Source organism: Anomaloglossus baeobatrachus, chromosome 1 (genome assembly GCF_048569485.1).
Source record: "Anomaloglossus baeobatrachus isolate aAnoBae1 chromosome 1, aAnoBae1.hap1, whole genome shotgun sequence".
Lineage (NCBI taxonomy): Eukaryota > Metazoa > Chordata > Amphibia > Anura > Aromobatidae > Anomaloglossus > Anomaloglossus baeobatrachus.
Window position 1 is genome coordinate 825628091 of NC_134353.1, and position 20665 is coordinate 825648755.

General features: G+C 40.6%; 1 protein-coding gene across 1 annotated transcript in view; it reads right to left on the reverse strand.

The window, feature by feature from the left end:
* Positions 1-851: 851 nt before the first annotated feature.
* LOC142254746 (guanine nucleotide exchange factor DBS-like) overlaps positions 852-20665 on the reverse strand; it is a 57090-nt gene continuing 37276 nt past the window's right edge. The window contains exons 2-3 of the mRNA XM_075326047.1: positions 9227-9295; positions 852-979 (exon numbers count right to left, since the gene is read on the reverse strand). Coding sequence (XP_075182162.1) covers positions 852-979; positions 9227-9295 — 197 coding nt within the window. The remainder of the gene's footprint in view (positions 980-9226; positions 9296-20665) is intronic.

A 20665-nucleotide genomic window follows, 5' to 3' on the forward strand; every position in this document is an offset into this window, starting at 1 on the left:
GTTAACTCGTTTCTGGCTTGACGCCCTTAATCATGATGATTAAGGGCGTCAAGCCAGAAATGCGTTAACATCTTCTGTGCACTGTCTGTTTTTGCACAAATAAATCACCATTAGCACTCAGCTGGATCAATTCTTTTGTTCATTGCTGTGCGACCAGGGCAGGGCTGGTGTTCGATACTGAGGCACGGTGAGGTCAGGTAGCGGTGAGCTGGATTTTTCTCAAGTCTCAGAAAGCTAACCCTGCCTACACAAGGCTTTCTCTATACAATGTTTGTTGACAGTGAGCTGCTAATCACAGCACGGGGCATATGACTAGCTGCCCTAGTCTAGCAATGATAATCTCCTGAAGCTAAAACAAACATTGCAGGTAAACAACAGCACACAGTGTGATAGGAGACGCATTGTTGATATATGTGTGTTAACCCCTACAGCATGGTGTCTACAGATTACATAGCGAAAACCTGCTGACAGATTCCCTTTAAGGGGCAGAGATGTCCTAGGTTTGACCACAGGTCATAATTCCCATGAAAATAAAGTCATAATAAAATACATAAATAGTTAAATAAAGAGAGATATTTTACAGCATCGTTGGATTTTTCTTTTGATGGCTATGTAGCTAGTGTGAATTAAAGGTGGAGTTGTCCTATAAGTGCAGGTAAATATCCCATTATTCCTTTCTTGTGTAAACGAGGAGTCATTTTCAAGGTCTACATATAGCAGACCGCGGCGTCTAAACATTTACTTATGAAGTATGATTAATGTGATTTCACTATTTGACCTTTCAATGTAACCTAAAACCCCCTGAAAGCTAAAAAGTTGTGTTTACAAAGTGGCTTATGTCAGATCAGTGTCTACAAGGCGTACCCTGGAACAGAGGTTAGGTATGTCAGCACGGTCTTCAGTACGTCCTCTGGAACCTCATGGAATGTGGCGTTCTCAGGAAGTGTGATGATCCAGCCGTTATCCTTCCCCCGACCACCTGCAGAAGATAACATATCACACATACATCAGCAAAGCTGATAAGATACAGATACGTATAACTTGTTGTAATGTTTAATTATTCAGAATTATTGGGGTGCTACAGCGCCACCTTCAGATATGTTTTTTGTGAGTCTACAAATAGCACCACCTTTGCCTATGATTGGTACTGAAGTTCTCTGTACATATCAATTCTGCTCGAAAACAAAACCAGATAAAGTCCCAAAACAGAGAGCGGCACTCTGCTTAAATATTTTATCAGTGGTCTCACTCATTTCAACAAAATTTGCATAAATCAACAGAAAAAGCAAATATAAGAAACTTTGTCATATACATTGCCTTGAATGAGTACTTATACCCTGTGAACGTTTCCACATTTTTTCACATTACACCCACAAATTTAAATGTATTTTTATTGGGATTTTATGTTATATACTAAAACAAGTATGTGAAGTGTAAAGAAAATGATACGTGGTTTTCTGAATAATTTAAAATCGAAATCACTAAGGTTGACAAATCTCCGGGCCCGGATGGCATACACCCCAGAGTACTACAGGAATTGAGTTCTGTGATAGATAGACCATTATTTTTAATCTTCTCAGATTCCTTAATAACAGGGTCGGTACCGCAGGACTGGCGCATAGCAAATGTGGTGCCAATATTCAAAAAGGGGACAAAAACTGAGCCGGGAAATTATAGGCCGGTAAGTTTAACCTCTACGGTTGGTAAAATCCTTGAGGGTTTCTTGAGAGATGCTATACTGGAGTATCTCAAGAAAAATAACCTTATGACAGAGTATCAACATGGGTTTATGAGGGATCGATCCTGTCAAACTAATTTGATCAGCTTCTATGAAGAGGTAAGTTCAAGTCTGGACCAGGGAAATGCAGTGGATGTTGTGTATATGGACTTTTCAAAAGCTTTTGATACGGTGCCACACAAAAGGTTGGTACATAAAATGAGAATAATGGGGATAGGGGAAAATATGTGTAACTGGGTTAAAAACTGGCTCAGTGATAGGAAACAAAGGGTGGTTATTAATGGTACGTACTCGGACTGGGTCTCAGTTCATAGTGGGGTACCACAGGGGTCAGTATTGGGCCCGCTTCTTTTCAACATATTTATAAATGACCTTGTTGGGGGCATGCGGAGTAGAATTTCAATATTTGCAGATGATACTAAACTCTGCAGGGTAATCAATACAGAGGAGGATAATTTTATATTACAGGGAGATTTATGTAAATTGGAGGATTGGGCTGAGAAGTGGCAATTGAAGTTTAATGTAGATAAATGTAAGGTCATGCACTTGGGTAGAGGAAATAACATTTATGATTATGTACTTAATTGTAGAACACTGGGTAAGACAGACACAGAAAAAGACTTGGGTGTATGGGTGGATGGTAAACTTCACTTTAGTGGACAGTGTCAGGCAGCTGCTGCCAGGGCTAATAAAATAATGGGAGGTATAAGTGTTCATGAAAAAAATATAGTTCTACCTCTGTACAAGTCACTAGTGCGACCGCACTTAGAATACTGTGTACAATTCTGGTCACCGATATATAAGAAGGACATAGCTGAACTGGAGAGGGTGCAGAGAAGAGCGACCAAGATTATTAGAGGAATGGGTGGGCTGCAATACCAAGATAGGTTATTAAACTTGGGGTTATTTAGTTTGGAAAAACGAAGGCTTAGGGGGGATCTAATCACAATGTATAAATATATGAGGGGACAGTACAGAGACCTTTCCAAAGATCTTTTTACACCTAGGCCTGCGACTGGAACACGGGGGCATCCGCTACGTCTTGAGGAAAGAAGGTTTAATCATAATCACAGACGAGGATTCTTTACTGTACGAGCAGTGAGACTATGGAACTCTCTGCCGCATGATGTTATAATGAGTGATTCACTACTAACATTTAAGCAGAGCCTGGACGCCTTTCTTGAAAAATTTAATATTACCAGTTATGTATATTAGATTTTATGACAGGGTATTGATCCAGGGAACTAGTCTGATTGCCGGATGTGGAGTCAGGAAGGAAATTTTTCCCCATTGGAACCTGTTTGCCACATTGGGTTTTTTTTTGCCTTCCTCTGGATCAACATGTTAGGCTACGGGTTGAACTAGATGGACTTAGAGTCTCCCTTCAACCTTAAAAACTATGATACTATGATACTATGATACTATGATACTAAATCTGAAAATTGTGACATGTATTTGTATTCAGCCCCCCTGTAGTCTGATACCCATAAATAAAATCCTGAGAGACTAATTGCCTCCGGAAGTTACCTAATTAGTAAATTGACTCCACCTGTGTGTAATTTATTCTCAGTGTAACTACAGCTGTTCTGTGAAGGCTGTTTGTTTGAGAACATTAAGGATTATAAACACCAAGGAACACACTAGACAGGTCAGGGATAAACTTGTGGAGAAGAGTAAAGCAGGGTTTGGTTATAAAATCATAACCCAAGTTCTGAACTTCTCATGTAGCACTTTTCAATCAATCATTCAAAAATGGAAGGAATATGGCACAACTGTAAACCTTCCAAGATATGGCCACTCACCTAAACTGATATGCCAAGCAAGGAGAGCACTAATTAGAGAAGCAGCCAAGAGACCCATGGTCACTCTGGAGGAGCTGTAGAGATCAGCAACTCAGATGGGAGAATCTGTTCCAGGACAACTATTAGTCCTATACACCACAAAACTGGCCTTTATAGAAGAGTGGCAAAAATAAAGCCATTTTTGAAAGCAAGCCATCAGAAGTCCCACTTGTAGATTGCAAAAAGTCTTATAGAGGACACAGATAGCATGTGGAAGATGGTGCTCTGGTCAGATGAAACCAAAGTAGAACTTTATGGGCTAAATATAAAATGTTAGGTGGTGGAAAACTAACATTGCACATCACCCTGAAAACACCATACCCACTGTCAAACATGGAGGAGGCAGCATCATGCTATGGGGAGGCTTTTCTTCAGCTTTGACAAGAAAGCTGGTCAGAGTAGATGAGGAGATGAATGGATCTAAATGCCGGTCAATCCTGCAGGAAAACCTGTTAGAGGCTGCAAAAGACCTGAGACTGGGGCGTAGTTTCACCTTCCAACAGGACAACGACCCTAAACATCCTGCCAGAGCTACAATGGATGATTTAGATTAAAGCATATTCATGTATGTGAATGGTCCAGGCACAGTCCAGAGCTAAATCCCATTGAGAATTGCTGTTCACAGATGTCTCCATCCAATCTCACTGAGCTAGAGCTAGTGTGCACAGAAGAAGGGGCAACAATTTCAACCTCTAGATGTGCAAAACGTCCCCAACAGACTGCAGCAGTAACTGCAGTGATAGGTGGTCCTACAAAGTGTTGATTCAAGGGAGCTGAATAAAAATGCACGGCACAATTTTTAATTTATTTTCAAAATATTTAGAAAACCATGAATCATATCATCTACACTTTGCAAATAGTTGATACTTTATGTTGGTATAGCACATAAGATGACGATAAAATACAGTGGGACCTTGGATTAAGAGTAACTTGGTTTGAGAGCGTTTTGCAAGACAAGCAAAGCTTTTTAAAACTTTGTAACTTGGTTTAAGAGCAATGATTTGCAATAAGAGCAAATACTCACGGTGCACACTTCCGGTTCTGTCCTTTCACCACGCTCTGACCCCAGTGTTCATACCCAACATTTGGCTTAGTTCTGCCCTTATTTTTGGGAGAATAGATTTGGGGTGTGTTTTTGTGTATTGTACTAGAATAAAGGTTGTCATATTTATACATCATTTTTTCTCTCTATAGTTACCTCCCGCACACCAACAATTCTACTGTAAGCGTAATTTGCTTTATATGTTTTTACAGTACATTATTTTGTAGTACTGTAATAAGTTTGTAGAAATAGAGTAAATATTTTTGGGTTGTGGAATGAATTGTCTGCATTTCAGTTATTTCCTATGGGAAAATTTGCTTTGATATAAGAGTAACTTGGTTTAAGAGCACACTTCAGGAACCAGTTATGCTCGTAATCCAAGGTACCACTGTAAATTTAAGTTTGTGGGTGTAACATAAACTTAAATACTTTTTCTAGGCATCGTACATTAAAGGGTTATACCCTTCTTCAGAGATGGCTATTGTCAGACATGGTTAGTAAAAACATCCACTTTTCAATTTACTGTTTATTAAAATTTAAATATTCTCTAGAGATAATAATACTTTTCTTTTGTTTACAGCTTGTTGTCGAGGAGATTGACCACCATATCTGTCCCGCTTGTAAGCACTGTGCTGAATCAGGCCGGGATTCGGGTGTGATCTTGTCCAGTTTGAAAGCAGTGGTTACAAGCTCAACAGAAAAGTGTTAATAAGCGCTGTGCAGGTTCTACAAGCTAACAGCAGTGGTCGGTCTCCATGGCAACAAGCTGTAAACAAAGGAAAAAAAGTGTTAATATCTCAAGATCTAATTACAATTTTAATAAGCAGTAAATTGTAAATTGCTTGAACTTATCAGCACTTACTAACAATATCCTGGTATGAAGATTGGAATAAGCCTTAAAGGGAGAAATATACTTTTTTCTCTACTCATGAGTAACTTTTCCTCAAACCTGCCTTCTGAACTCATCATCCACTCTGAAAAACAGCTCAAATCTATATTGGTCAAGTCAAGAAGTTCCTGAACTGACAGAAATCTCAGAAGGAAAATCTCCTATTATATTGTATAGAGAGAGAAGGAGCTCAGAGAGGTACAGGCAGAGACCAAGATCTTGCAGAAGACTCTCTTGCAAATGTCTTCTCTTTCCATTAGTGCTGGAATGATAGCGGCACTGCTCAGCACAACTATATGATGTTCTCCACACCGCTGCTGCTTCTGTTTCTGTGATGCAGAGAAAGAATAGAACTCTTTCTGTCTCTCTCTGTCTGTCTCCCATTCTATCACTCTTTATCGCTCTCTCTCTGTCTCTCTCCCCCTTTCGTTTTCTTTCTTTCTCTGTCTCTCTTTCATCTCTCTCTTTCTTCTCTCTCTTCCTCTGTCTCTCTTTCTTCACTCTCTTTCTCCCTCTCTCTCTCTTTCTCTGTCTCTCTTTCTTCTCTCTCTTTCTCCCTCTCTCTCTCTCTCTTCCCCTTCTTTCCTCTCTCTATCTCTCTCTCTGTCTTACTCTCTGGGTCACTCTACTCTTTGTCTCTCTCTCCTTGTCTCTTTCTGTGTAGCTCCCTCTGTCTGTCTGTCTCTCCCCTCTCTGTGTCTCTCTGTCTTTCTCTCTGTGTGTGTCTCTCTCTCTGTGTCTCTCTTTAGCTCTCTCAGTCTCTGTCTCCCTCTCTCTATTTCTCTCTCTGCCTCTCTCCCACTCTTCCTCTTTCGCTCTCCGTCTCTCTCTTTCCCTCTGTATTTCCCCTTGTCTTTCTCTCTCTCCCCTTCTCTCTTTCCCACTCTCTCTCTTCCCCCTCTCTCTTTCTACCTCTTTTACACTGTCTCCTCCACCTCTCTCTCTTCCCCCCTCTTTGCTCTTTCCTCCTCTCCTCTCTGTTTCTCCCTCTCTCCCGCTGTCTCTCCCTCTCTCTTTCTCTCTCTCCCTCTCTTTCCCACTCTCTCTTTCCCTTTTCTCTCTGCTCTCTCCCTGGTTCTCCCTCTCTTACACTGTCCCCCCCCTCTCTCTTTTTCCCTCCCTCTCTCTTTCCCCCTCTTTGTCCCATTCCCCCTCTCCTCTCTCTCGGTTTCTCCCTTTCTCCCTCTCTTACTTTGTCTCTCCACTTCTCCCTCTCTCTTCCCCCTCTCTCTCCCCTCTTTGTTTCTCCATCTCTTACATTGTCTCTCACCCTCTCCCTCTCTCTTTCCCCCTCTCCTCTCTCATTCTAACCTCTCCCTCTCTTACTCTGTATCTCTCCCTCTTTCTCCCCTGATTCTTTCCCCCTCTCCTCTGTGTTTCTCCCTCTCCCCCCCTCTCCCTCTCCTTGCTTCTATTTCTTTCTCTCTGTTATGTGTATAGGTGACATCAATGCAGCTAGTTTCTACTCATTATCTCAATGAGATCTGAAAATTAGAGACAGCCTACAGAGGGGAATATTGGTGGAAAATAACGGATGCAAGTCATGTAATGGCCAGAAATATTGTTATTCCTCATGCGTACACACTAATGCTTATTCTAAAAAGTTATCTAAAACAACAAGCGCCCTTCATAGGGAACCAGTCAGCCAATTTGTGCTTTTTCAATAATGGACAGCAGGAATCAGAGACAGGCTCTATCAATGCAGACATATTTTACTCGGCAACGCTGTCTGATAGCAATGATATTGTGCTTTAAATAGATCTATCACTTGTTCAATAAAATTGAGTTGAATACATTGTAAAAAGCCCTAGGCTTCCCTGATTTGTTTTTCCATTTTGCACTGCATCATTCCATTGCAGAGATATTCACATGTATTTCCTCTGGAGCACAATATGTGAAATCTCTGTTTGCAGTCCAACTAGGCTTTTCTCCAGAATCTTCTCTGAATGCTTTTGCTTTCACTCCTCCCTGACACTGACAATCACAGCTCAGCAGCGCCAGAGACTACTAGATCAGTACCAAGAGTGAAAACGCACGTCACCCGAGAAGACTGAAGAAACGCCCAGCTGGACTGCAAGCTGGCTGACTAATTTTTACGTGCATGAAAGGGAATTTGTCATCTAAAAAACGCTACCCACCTGCAGATATGGGTTAAATCTGCAGTTTAATAGCATTCAGAAGCTGATTGGTTGCCGCACTGAGAACCCAGCTTATGGGAGAAAATTAACTTTATTTCTCCCTGCAGCCTCAGGCTTTCAGTCCTAGGGGAGCAGCTGATTCGGCTGCAGTAACCGCTGAGTACATACTGACTGTAAATGGGTACTTTAACCCCATTAATCTTTCCGGGAGTCCTGCATAGAATCACATTTAAGGTTAAAGAGGTAGTTCATGTGGGCTGACTGTTTGAACACTTATTATTGTTATATCTGTAATATTATCTGGTGCTCCGTGTGGGGCAGGAGATACTTTGTCTTGTTACGAGTTTGGCTTCAAAATAAAGAATTTAAAAAAATTAAAGATTAAAGAGGTTGTCCCATCTGGTATATAAATGTCTAGCAGATGAGGATTCCAATGCTAGTAATTGAAGAATGGGGCAACACTACATGCTATAGGAAATGAAGAAATGGCCCTCATTCTCAGCTTTCATTATTTGGATGGGAGTTCTTGTAGCACCGACGTCCCTGCACTACCCTGCCTCTCCCAAGAAGGGACGCTGACTCGCTCACCATAGTATCCGGACTGCATCCTCTCCCGCACTCCCATGGTCATCCATGTGCTTCTCTGCCTACTCCTTTTGCGGCCTGAGCATGCTACACAGGTCCCCTGGGAATGAGTTTAGGGAGCGCACACCTGCCCTACCATTAAAGGGCCGGTATGCCATTTCCCAGAAGTGCCTCTCAGCCTATGGCTGAGAGGCACAAAGTATTTAAGGCATTCTCCTACTAGGGAAGGTGCCTGCGCAATGCCTTTAGTCAGTATTATCCATCCGCTAGCTAGTTGTCTGGTCCTATGCTCCTGTCCCGTTACCTACCTATGTCCACAGTCCCATACCTGTCTGCCCCTTGTCGTGCCCACCATACCAGTCTGCTCCAGCTGTCCTGTCAACCTCAGCTATCCTGGCTGCACTAGAGACTGTACGCTCCTGCACCTGTGTCCGTCCCTGCAATCAGTGCCCTGAGGGTCAGCTGACACACTCCCGGACACTGCCCTGGGAGTGGTACCTGGTGTCCATCTCAGTGGTCCCTTACTCAAGCCACTGTGACGTCAGGGTAAGCACAGGTCCCCATATGGTTCAGTGGGTCTACTCCTGCTACTGCTCGCCCCAACACCATCAAGTGTTAAAGTTCTGAAATTTGTCAATCACATTTTACAACATTTGAACAGATCCAATCTTTGCTTTACAGAACCAGTACAATGGGAGACCATGATGTCCGTGTGACCAGGGACTAGACATACACTGTTCTCTTGCTGAATTTTTACTCTTTCTACACTTATATAAAATATTATTAAGTCATAAATAGTCTGTGACTTCATTATCTCCCCACAGAAACCTTATATGTTCTAAATCCCCATAATGTTTTATTAAGTACACCTGCGTGGCATTGCAGACTACAGGATAATACGCAGGGTATCACTTTGCCAAACAGTCCGCAAGTTCATACTGAGGATTTAATTACCAGATAACTCAGCGGGACAGAGACGAGCGCTCCGCTTACCTGAGAGAAAGGCAAATTCTTTCATCAACTGATCAGCGATGTCCTTTGCACAGATGGGAGCTGCCGATTCTGTAAAAGACACATAAATACAGTCGTTTAACAGATCAGGTCAAACTATGTGAACGCTAGGACTTTAATTTCTGTTTCATTAATATAGAGCAGGCTTCATGAAAATGTTACTGAATTCTGATTCTTATCTATAGTGAATATGGGCTGTAATTTAGGATTATTTAAAAAAAAAGTTTTCAAAAAGTTTTACTAAATGCATAGGGACCTTCACCTAATGGCCAAAGCAGGGTGCAGCTGCAAAATCCTTCTACCTCTAAGAAATCAGCATGTAAGTGCATTAGGCTAGGTTCACACTTCCGTTGTTTTAAATCCGTCAGGTCAGTCAGCAACGGATCAGTCGTTTTTAAGTTGTCAACTGATGCAACGGATGTGTTTTTCACAGGATTCCTTTCACAGGAATCCTGTGAAAAAACTGATCTGTTGCGTCCATTGCATGCATCCGCTATGCGTCCGTTTTTTGATGGATAAGTCATGATCCGTTTGTGTTTGGGACAGCCCAGTGGGTGTGCCAAACATACTGGGCATGCTCAGTAAAGCATGACGGAATCCAGCGCTGGATTCCGTCGTAAGACGGATTACGACGGAATCCAGCACCATAGACATACAAGTGTGACGGACTGCGGCGGATTCCTGCGTGGTGCGTCAATTTTGACGGCCAGAAAAACGTTACATTCTGCGTTGCTCCCCGCCCAGCGGTCACTCAAAAGACGACGGACCGCGACGCAGCGGACGCAACGCAGGGTCATCAGTCGCAATCCGCCACTAATGCAAGTCTATGGGACACAACGGAATCTGCTAAACGGATAGCGTTGTTTACCATAGCAGCGGATTAAGACTGATACATTTTAGCGGAAATGTGAACTTAGCCTTATATGGATAGATCACTGATTTAAGAGAGAATTTGGAATGATAATTTTCAATGATAGCGCTGCAGGAAAATAAAAAACGTATTGCGCTGTTCTCCCACCAGTGTTTCTACTATCTTCTTTCTTAACTTCTGTCTGCCTGTGGTCTCCAGTTCGTCTACTACTTGCTTCTTGGTCTCCTGTTTGCCTGTGGTTTCCAGTGTTTCCACTATCTTCTTCCTTGTCTATCTTAACTCCTGTCTGCCTGCGGTATCCAGTTCTTCTACTACCTGATTACTGGTCTCCTGTCTACCTGTGGTCTCCAGTGTTTCTACTATCTTCTTCCTTGTCTCATGTCTGCTTGCAGTCTCCAGTTCTTCTACTACCTGCTTCCTGGTCTCCTATCTGCCTGTGGTCTGTAGTGTTTCTACTATCTTCTTCCTTATCTCTTGTTTGCCTGCGGTCTCCAGTTCTTCTACTCCCTGCTTCATGGTCTCCTGTTTGCCTGTGGTCTCCAGTGTTTCCACTATATTTTTCCTTGTCTCCTGTCTGCGGTCTTCAGTTCTTCGACTACCATCTTCTTGGTCTCCTGTTTGCCTGTGGTCTCCAGTGTTTCTACTATCTTCTTTCTTAACTTCTGTCTGCCTGTGGTCTCCAGTTCTTCTACTACCTGCTTCCTTGTCTACTGTTTGTCTGTGGTCTCCAGTGTTTCCACTATCTTCTTTCTTATCTCCTGACTGCCTGCGGTCTGCAGTTCTTCTACTACCTGCTTCCTGGTCTCCTGTTTGCCTTTTGTCTCCAGAGCTTCTACTACAGGTTTCCCATGTGCCTCACCTGCCTTGCGCACTGATGCCAATGGCCCATGTGCTCACCCGTACCTTGGGCTTGGTGGATCAGCCGTAACATTTGGCATCCAAGACTGAATGAAAACCTACAGAAGTAAGTTTCTGTCACATAGAAGGAAAGGCAGCGGGTGTGAAGATCTTACACTATGATATTATAAAGAGTTCATGTCTGCATCAGGGGTTAAATCTTGCTACATTCCACAAAGGATATAAATGTAAGAAAAAAAGGGTTAGAAATAATTTTTCTGACTTTTGTCACTAAGAATTATTGAAATTCTTTCCACATAAAACTAATTTGTAGATTCATCTAAGTACAGCATTATTCATCCTATGACCAGTCTGCTATTACTGTCAAATTCACATTTTTAGACATTTTGTTGGCCAAGGTTCCAGGTCTACGTAAAGTTACATCAGCTGGGACTTTTTGGTTCAGTTCCCAGGAAACATGAACAAACTTACATTTTACTGATTCCCTGCGGAAACAAGAATTTAGTAAAGACAGGAAAACTGTAAGGCCTCAATCAGATATCAGTGATTTGTCTTTTATGCAAAAAAGGACCAATTTGCATCAGTGTTTTGGATTTGATTTTCATCAGTATTTGGTCGGTAAATTGGATTTTACCATCAGTATTTCATCAGTGATTTTCTCATATGCTAAAAAATATAAAAAAAACAACAAATCTTGTACCCATCACAAACAGCACATGGATTGCACACAGATGTTATCTGGGTGCTGTCCGTAGTTTTTGCAGACAAATAAACTTGTATTGGGAATTTTGATCCTTGACTCCATCAAGACGTCCGATTGAGGTGCAGTAAGGAACAAGGTCAAACAGAAAATTAATTCTAGACGAAGGAATATTTGGAAGGGAAAGCTCTACTTGAACACATAAGGGATAGTAGGTCACGTTCTTTGAAAGATTCGAGTTATGTTTAGACTTCAAGGCACGACACAATATACATGTGTGTCATATGATTGATTGGAAGGGTTTAGCTCAATGACAATAAGGACTGAGTCAAGTTGTAAAGATCTCAACTTATCTTAAGTGGCGTAGTCTACATTTCATTCAATTACGGAAGACGTGTTTGTTGAACTTGTAGATGGCAGTCACCCGTTTACTCCTGATTATGTGAGTTAGGCCGGAGTCATACTTGCGAGTGTCTTGTGTGTAACTCGTGCGAGGCTCTCATTGAATCACCCGGCACGGCTGCACACTCTCCCGACAGGAGTAGGTCGGTTGCATGTATCTCTATGCAGTTGAGACTCTCCTTTCCGGAGAGTGTGCGGCCATGACGGGTGATGCAATGAGAGACTCGCGCGAGTTACACACAAGGCACTCACAAGTTTGATACTGGCCTTAGCCCTTATTCGGAAATTTCATTGGTGAGCTTTCACCCAATGATAAAAATAGACAGCAAAAAATGACAACGGATGACATGATTTTCACAGGCCCATGGACCCCAATTCATCAAGACCGGTTGTTTCATCACCAGTCTTGATGAGGAGGCATGGTGAAGAACGGCACTTCTGATTCATGAAGAAGTGGACACCACGTCATGAATCTAGAGCATCTGATAAGTGGCGTTCACCTCCTTGCTCCATGCCACCATTCATGGACTGGTGGAAATAGATTTCTGATGTAGCCAACACCACAGCTCATCATGGAGTCAGACTATTTGTGGTGTCATGCCTCACCACATCCTCATCCCACCTCAATATTACATATTTTACTAAAGTTGGGAGAAAACACCAACAGTCACAAAATTTTGTTGCAACTCCAGGTTTAGCCAAAAGTGTACAGCGTTTAAGATCTTTTATGCTATTTCTTTTTTACATGAAAGGTTTGATGAATGCAGGCCATAAACTTGTATGGGTGATATTGGACATGTCTTCATGATGTACAGCTCCCAAAAAACATGAACTTATGAACAGTATCATAGACTATAATATCAAGTCTTATATCCCTAAAAATCACAGAAGGCACATATACATCACTAATAGACATCTAAACAAAACCTTACACCTGTACGTAAAATAGTCAAAAAGTCAGTAAAAGTAGACACAATTCAGTCATGAAAATGATGACTGCAGCAGAAGATGAGTGTGATGAATTTGTCGGAGGCAGTGACCTGGCTACACGTGTGTTGGTATTAAGGGGGACTTGATTACTTTTGAAATGGACCAACTCATGATGGGAGTAAGAACATGATGATAAATAGAAGCTTAGAGGTAATAAAGAATATTTTAGGAAATTTGTGTGCTTATTCTATGACTATGTTGATGAACACATGGCTCCATCCAAAAATAGCTAACCAATCTGATCATGAGATCAAATGGTGTAAAGCTGGTCAAACACATTTAATGGCTGACTGCTTTGGATGACCATTTATGTGACTGTCATCTTGTGTCTCACAAGGTACAAGGAAGTACCAAGAAAAACTGGCAAAGTAACGAGTAACCCAAATGCCGTACTATTCGTGTGAGTAGCGAATAGTACGGCATTTGGGTTACTCGTTACTTTGCGAGTTTTCCCCATTGACTTGCATTGCACATGCTATTCGGAATGAGTACGTGAGTAGTAGACAGTATTCATTCTGAGTATAGCGAGCATGAATAGTTAGCTACTTGCTCAACTCTAGTACTGATCTAACATGAAGCAGTGACCAAACCATAAATGTAATTACATTGAAAAGGAGATGATGGCATATACATTTTTTTTGCCTTGAATATGATGGCCAGAACACACCTTAACCACTTAAGTCATAGAAATAATCACACTAGAAAGTGTAAAGATGCCCAGGACCAGAAAGAATATTGCATAAACACACATTCATCAATAATATTAATATACCCACAACATTGAAGACTCACACTGCAGACAGCATTATAATTACACCTTGTATCCCCACCTATGTACATGTTTACACTGCAAATCAAAGCTGTAACTACCAGTCATGTGAAGCAGCCCGGGTGTGCACTGCAGTTAGTGTTTGCCAATGGTGGAGACCACAAAACCTTGCATGGGAAGGAAAACTATATCAAAAGCAAAATATTCTAAATCACTAAATCATGTCCACGTGCACAGAATCTACTATAGCGCTAAAGTAGGGGTGATAACCCTCTTTTTTATGCAAAAAATGTAAAACCTCTTTTAGACAGTAAAAATGATATATAAAATGATGATGTAAAGTAGTCAACGTTTTACAGTACATGGTAATTTTGTAGGAAGTCGAATGAACATGTCTTAACTTATGTAAATTTTTGAGAAATTGGCATAAAAAAGACTGGAATTTTATTTATTTGTCTTAGTGAAAGGATGGTTGGAGTACAATGTGTTCAATTCATCAGGATACACATGTCACTTTATGAATTTGGCGCATCTTAAAGGGAATCTGTCAGGTGATTTTCTACTACAATAGTAATGTTATCTTTAAATAGGACTTAAGCAGCTCTAACAGGATCAGTATATTTTATTGCTGTACCTTCTCCTGTTATCTTGTTGTAAGCTCCAGAATTCAATGTCTCGTGATGACTAGTCAAGTGTATGTAAATTGTTTATGTAAAAAGTTTATTAATGAGTTTCTAATTCTTATTCCTTTTGCGACTGGAAAATTATCAATTTTTGCAACTTAATTTTTTCTCTACTTTTTCCAAAACGCATAACATTTTTATTTGTTCATCGACAAAGGGGTGGGGAAGTTTTTTGTAGAATAAGTTTTGTTTTGAATTACTCATCAGTTTATCATGTAATTTACTTAATCATGGGAGGAAAAGTTTGGAAATATTATAAAAAAAACTTCCGCTAGTGTTTTTTAGGTTTTCTTTTTATGGAATTCTTTAACGGGAAAAATGACCTGGCTGTATGATTCTTCAGATGAGTATGAGTACAGCAATATGAAACATAACTTTTTATATATTTCAGTAGTCAAAAGCATTCATAAGTTTGTAAAAAAAAATTGGTTTGTGTCTCCATTTTCTCAAACCAGTAATTATTTATTTTTCCATCAATGAAGCTGTATGAAGTGTTTATTGCTAATTAAAATTATAATGTTTTATACCATTTTGGTGCACATGCGACATTTTAATTTCTTTTAATTGCAAGTTGGTTTTGCATTTTGACTCTTTTTAACCTTTTCGTAATTTAATATATGGTTAAAAGAAGTTTAGAGCTTGATATATTGGACTTTTATGGACAAATCAATTAGAAATGTTTTTTTTTATTATTTCTTTATGTCAGATAGAAAAGGTAATATAAACGTATATTATTTCATATTTTAAAACTTTTTTTATTTATTTACTTTATTTTTTAGTTTCCTTAGGAGACTTGAACTTGTAATAATGTGGTATTACAGTATATAGTGAAATTGCAGTTCTCCTATGAAGTTCAGCCTTCGGCTGAGCTTCACAGCAGGATCAAGATGGAGTGAAGGAAGAGAGAATTCAGGAGGCGTCCGACTCAAATGACAACCCATCAGTTCCCCATGATTGCCTCACTGAGGGCTGATGTGAACCAGTGCATGCGCATACAGGCGATCACACAATTTAACGGGGTATTCCCATCTCCAAGACCCTATCCCAGTATGTAGTAGGGGTAATAATAATTATATTAGCAAATACCTCCAAATAGAAATGTAGTATAGTTCTCCTGAAAAGCTGTGCTCACTTACCACATGTGAAGGGCATTATAGTAGCTCAGGTATCCAAGATTATGGCCATGCATATAGACACAGATAGTTACTAGTGGTGGATACTTAAACTACTACCATGCCTGCCAATGAGGTGACATGGCTATTTCAGGAAAACTAGACTACATTTCTAATTGGAAGTATTTGCTAATATTCTTATTATTACACCAACTACATATTGAGATAGGTTCTTGGAGATGGGAATACCCCTTTAAATACTGCTGTCAATGACTGACAGCAGCATATAACTAATTACACACCTGCAGGAGGACTCTCTCTGGCCAATGCTTTTACACTCAGGGGCTGGCTGTGTAACAACATGGGCAACTGCCTATTATGGTGTGGGCGCAGCTCCTGAGCCCGAGCCATACATATAAAATTTAGGTTATGTGGTCAACATCAGGTTAAAAGTGAATAAGGGAGACACAATCTGTAAAGAAGGACAATGGGGTTTATCCCAAAAACAGAGACTGTTGCTTTAAAAGAAAAACACAAGGAAAGTAAGCGTAAAGATGCGTTCACATGTTGTGGCTACATTTTGTCATATTCCCAGAAAAAAAAAATGCAACGTTTTTGTCAAGATTTTGGAGATATTGCAATTGTAGCAAAAAAAGAGCAATATAAAAACACAACCTAAAAGGTAGTTCTTGAAAGTTAAAGAACACCTAAGGCTACTTTCACACATCCGGTTTGAGCCGTGCGGCTCAATCCGGCTGTGAAACCTATGCAACGGATACGGTGAAAACACCGCATCCTTTGCATAAGGTTTTTACATGCGGCCCGTCCGGTTTTTGCCGCTTGCAGCATGCTACTGAGCATGCGCAGTGGACAAAACCGCATGCAGCGGCTGGATGAGGTTTTTACCGCATCGCGCCGCATCCGCCGTCCTTAGGCATGCATTGAAAAATGCGCCGCATCGGCCGGATGCGTTTTTTTTTGTCGCACAAAAAACGTGCCAGGCAACGTTCCATCCAGCCGCCGCATCAGCTAAATCTGCCGCATGCGGCAAAAACTGGACGGAACGCAAGCCCTTGCGGCATAATGCGGCACTAATTAAAGTCTATGCAGGAAAAACGCAACCGGCATAAAAAAACGGTTGCGTTTTTCCTGCAAAGTGTCGGATTGTGCCGCACAGGAAAAACCGGATGTGTGAAAGCAGCCTAAAGGAGAAAATCTCTGTGCCATGTACTATCCCTTTGTAGATTGTACTAGATATTAATGTTTATTTAACACATGATTACACATTGTCTTGTGATGATAGATAGAGCTGGTGCCAAGTCTGCAGCAACTATATAAACATGTCTGTCTTCTCTTTGTCTTACTTAGACCACTTGCACACGTTGAGTATTTGGTAACTTTTTTACCTCAGTATTTGTAAGGCCCCGTGCATATGTTGAGTATTTATAGAAGTTTTATACCTCAGTATTTGTAAGGCCATGTGCACACGCTGAGAATTTGGTAAGTCTTTTACTTCAGTATTTGTAAGGCCACGTGCACACCTCAGTATTTGGCCTTATGTCATCCGAGTACAGTACAATGTACAGCCAGGCAAGCAGCGCAGGAGAGGGAAAAAGTCCCCCCCACTTTTGTCCGCAGCTGTGATATGATCGCAAGATCATATCACAGTCGCATGACCCTCGGCTCACACTCACAGCAGAGCGGGAGCCAAGGGTCATTAGCATATCGCTTCCAATGCTCTCACAAGCTATGTGCAAGTGGAACCGAGGCCTTTGTTAGGTCACATGCATACGTTGAGTATTTGTAGAGGGTTTTTTTACCTCATTATTTGTTAGGTCAAGTGCACATATTGAGAATTTGGAGAGTTTTTACCTCACTATTTGTTAGGCCACGAGTACACATTGAGTATTTAGAAAGTTTTTTTTACCTCAGTATTTGTTAGGCAATGTGCATACGTTGAGTATTTTGATTTTTTTCACTTCAGTATTTGTTAGGCCACATGCATACGTTGAGTATTTAGAGTTTTTACCTCAGTATTTATAAGGCCAAGTGCATATGTTGAGTATTTAGAGAGTTTTTTACCTCAGTATTTGTTAGGCCATGTTCATACGTTCAATATATAGAGGTTTTTACCTCAGTATTTGTTAGGCCACGTGCATATGTTCAGTATATAGAGAGCTTTTTACCTCAGTATTTGTTAGGCCACATGGATACATTGAGTATTTAGAGAGTTTTTACCTCAGTATTTGTTAGGCCACGTTCATACGTTCAATATATAGAGGTTTTTACCTCAGTATTTGTTAGGCCACGTGAATACGCTGAGTATTTGGAGATTTTGTTACCTCAGTGTTAGGCCACGTGCATATGTTGAGTATTTAGGGAGTTTTTTACTTCAGTATGACACCAGATGACTTGCCTATCTCAAACTATAGAAAAAAAAAAATAATAAACAAAAAAACACCCCCAACCACAAAAATATTTAAAAAATTGAAAATTAATTACAAAATACATTTTTTTGAGCAAACATTACATAAAAAAAATACTTATTAGGTATCCACAGGTTCCTAATAACCTAGAGAATTATTAAAAAGTCATTCAGCGGAAAAAGGAAATGTGTGAAAAAATTAACAAAGGAAATGACATTTTGTTTATATTAAAAAAAATATAAAATATATATAAAAAAATAAAGTTGCCTGGCGTTAAACAAAATCTCCTAAAAAAAAATATGGCTACTCAAATGCAGAGTAAAAAAAAAAAATTTTCAACAACAACCAAAATACAGCTGGTATTAAGCTCCTTTCAGGTCTTGCTATTAAGTGATCCTAGTTGACAATTTTCCAGTTATTGTTGCGACATTTCTGGTCTCTCCTCTGACTGGCATCGTTAGATTAGTATGACAAATAAAATGCCTATAAATTTGTCATTACTGCACGATCTTTGGCTGACACTGTGCCCTTGTAATAAAATTAACTTTGCGCAGTCTATTAATATCATTCCTTCCTACACAAATGGTGGGTGATATACTGTATATAATGCATATTTCATAAACATTGTTATTGATGTTTCCATAAAATTAACAACTATACAAATATTGTATATCTAACTATAACTTGCAGAGCTCTTCTGATTATATTCTGTCTGTCTAATATTACAAATTTCTGTACAGAGGTCACTCAGCCTTTTGATCCATGGATCTTTGTTAATAAAACATCAAGTTTCTGCTAATAAAAGAAACAATCTGGGAAAAAACCCCCCAAAAAATACAGAAATCAATATATTTAATTTAACAGGTTATTTATTACACTATAAAGCCTTCTATAGTGACTATTGGAGACTGTGGAGGGCAATTTTTGCACTGTGTGCTCCTCAGGGGTGGAGCCAGCTGCTGAGGAGGAAGACAACAGCAGCCCAGTGTGAACACAGACCAATATAATTAAATTGTACGGATGAGCATTCCAACCCTGGTCCAAACCTACTTTACTTTATGTCTAGACTGAAATCAAGTATTTTTCAATTGCCATATAGCAGGAGCTTATATGACCGCTATAATATTAGAGCAGAGCTTCCAGTTCTCATGTCTCAAAGTTGTGTGTAGCCTATCTGCTTTTCTTCCCAAACATATGTGAATCTTGTGTTATGTTGTACTATATGTGACAAGTTGCATGTTCAGTGGGGAAAGTAAGTATTTGATACACTGCTGATATTGCAAGTATTCCCACCTACAAAGAATGGAGAGTAGGGCTGATCCGAACTGTAAAAGTCCGGATCCGCGCGGCTGCGGGCTGAAATACCAGCCCCCAGCCGGCTTTATCATGGCTGGGGATGAAAATTTGGGGGGTCTGAAAGCGCATGATCGGCACAGCCACGCACACTTCTGACAGGAGCGTGCATGTGTTTCTGAAATAAATGCACATTCACCATACTGACCTGCAGACACTTGCACTGATTTCCCCGCTCACCAGCTTACCTGCCACCGGTGATTGGTTGCAGTCAGCTGACACGCTGACACTCAGGGTGGGGGTGCCTCTAACTGCAACCAACAACACGCGCCGGTGGGCGGGCAAAACAATAAATATTGAATTGTTGGCTCCGGAAGGGAAAAGCGTGACCCGGAAGGAGTTTGCTGCCATTACACAGCCTTGGGTGAGTACACCGCGTGCGCTCCTACCCCCTATCCCTTCCACCACCATTTTTAATCTCCGGATTCTGGTCCCCATAGACTTATATGGGCACCAGAATCTGGAGCGGATCCAGATTTTTTTTTCAATCCGCTGTGATCCTCCGCTCCCGGATTTTGGCGGATTCGATCAACTCTAATGGAGATGTCTGTAATTTTTATCATAGGTACAGTTCAACTGTGAGAGACAGAATAAAAAAAAAATCCAGAAAATCCCATTATATTAGTTTTTAATCATTAGTTTTCATTTTATTGCATGAAATAAGTATTTAATCATTGACCAACCAGCAAGAATTCTGGCTCTCACAGTCCTGTTATTTCTTCTTTAAGAAGCTCTCCTACACTGCACTCATTAACCGGAATTAAGTGCACCTGTTTGAACTTGTTAGCTGTATAAAAGACATCTGTTCACACAATCGATCACTTTCCAACCTCTCCACCATGGTGCAGACAAAATAACTGTCTAAGGACACCGGGGACAAAATTGTTGAGGTGTACAAGGCTGGGATGGGACATAGGACAATAGGCAAGCAGTTTGATGAGAAGGCAACAACTGTTGGTGCAATTATTAGCAAATGGAAGAAACACAATATGATTGTCAATCTTACTCGGTCTGAGGTTCCTTGCAAGATCTCATCTTGTGGGGTAAGGATGGTTCTTATAAAGGTCAGGAAGCAGCCCAAAACTACATGGGAGGACTTGGTTAATGACCTGAAGAGAGCTGGGATCACAGTCTCAAAAATTACCATTAGTAACAAGCTATGCCGTCATGGATTAAAATATTGCAGGGCATGCAGGGTCCTCCTGCTCTTGCCAGCACATGTCCAGGCCTTTTTGAAGTTTGCCAATGACCATCTAG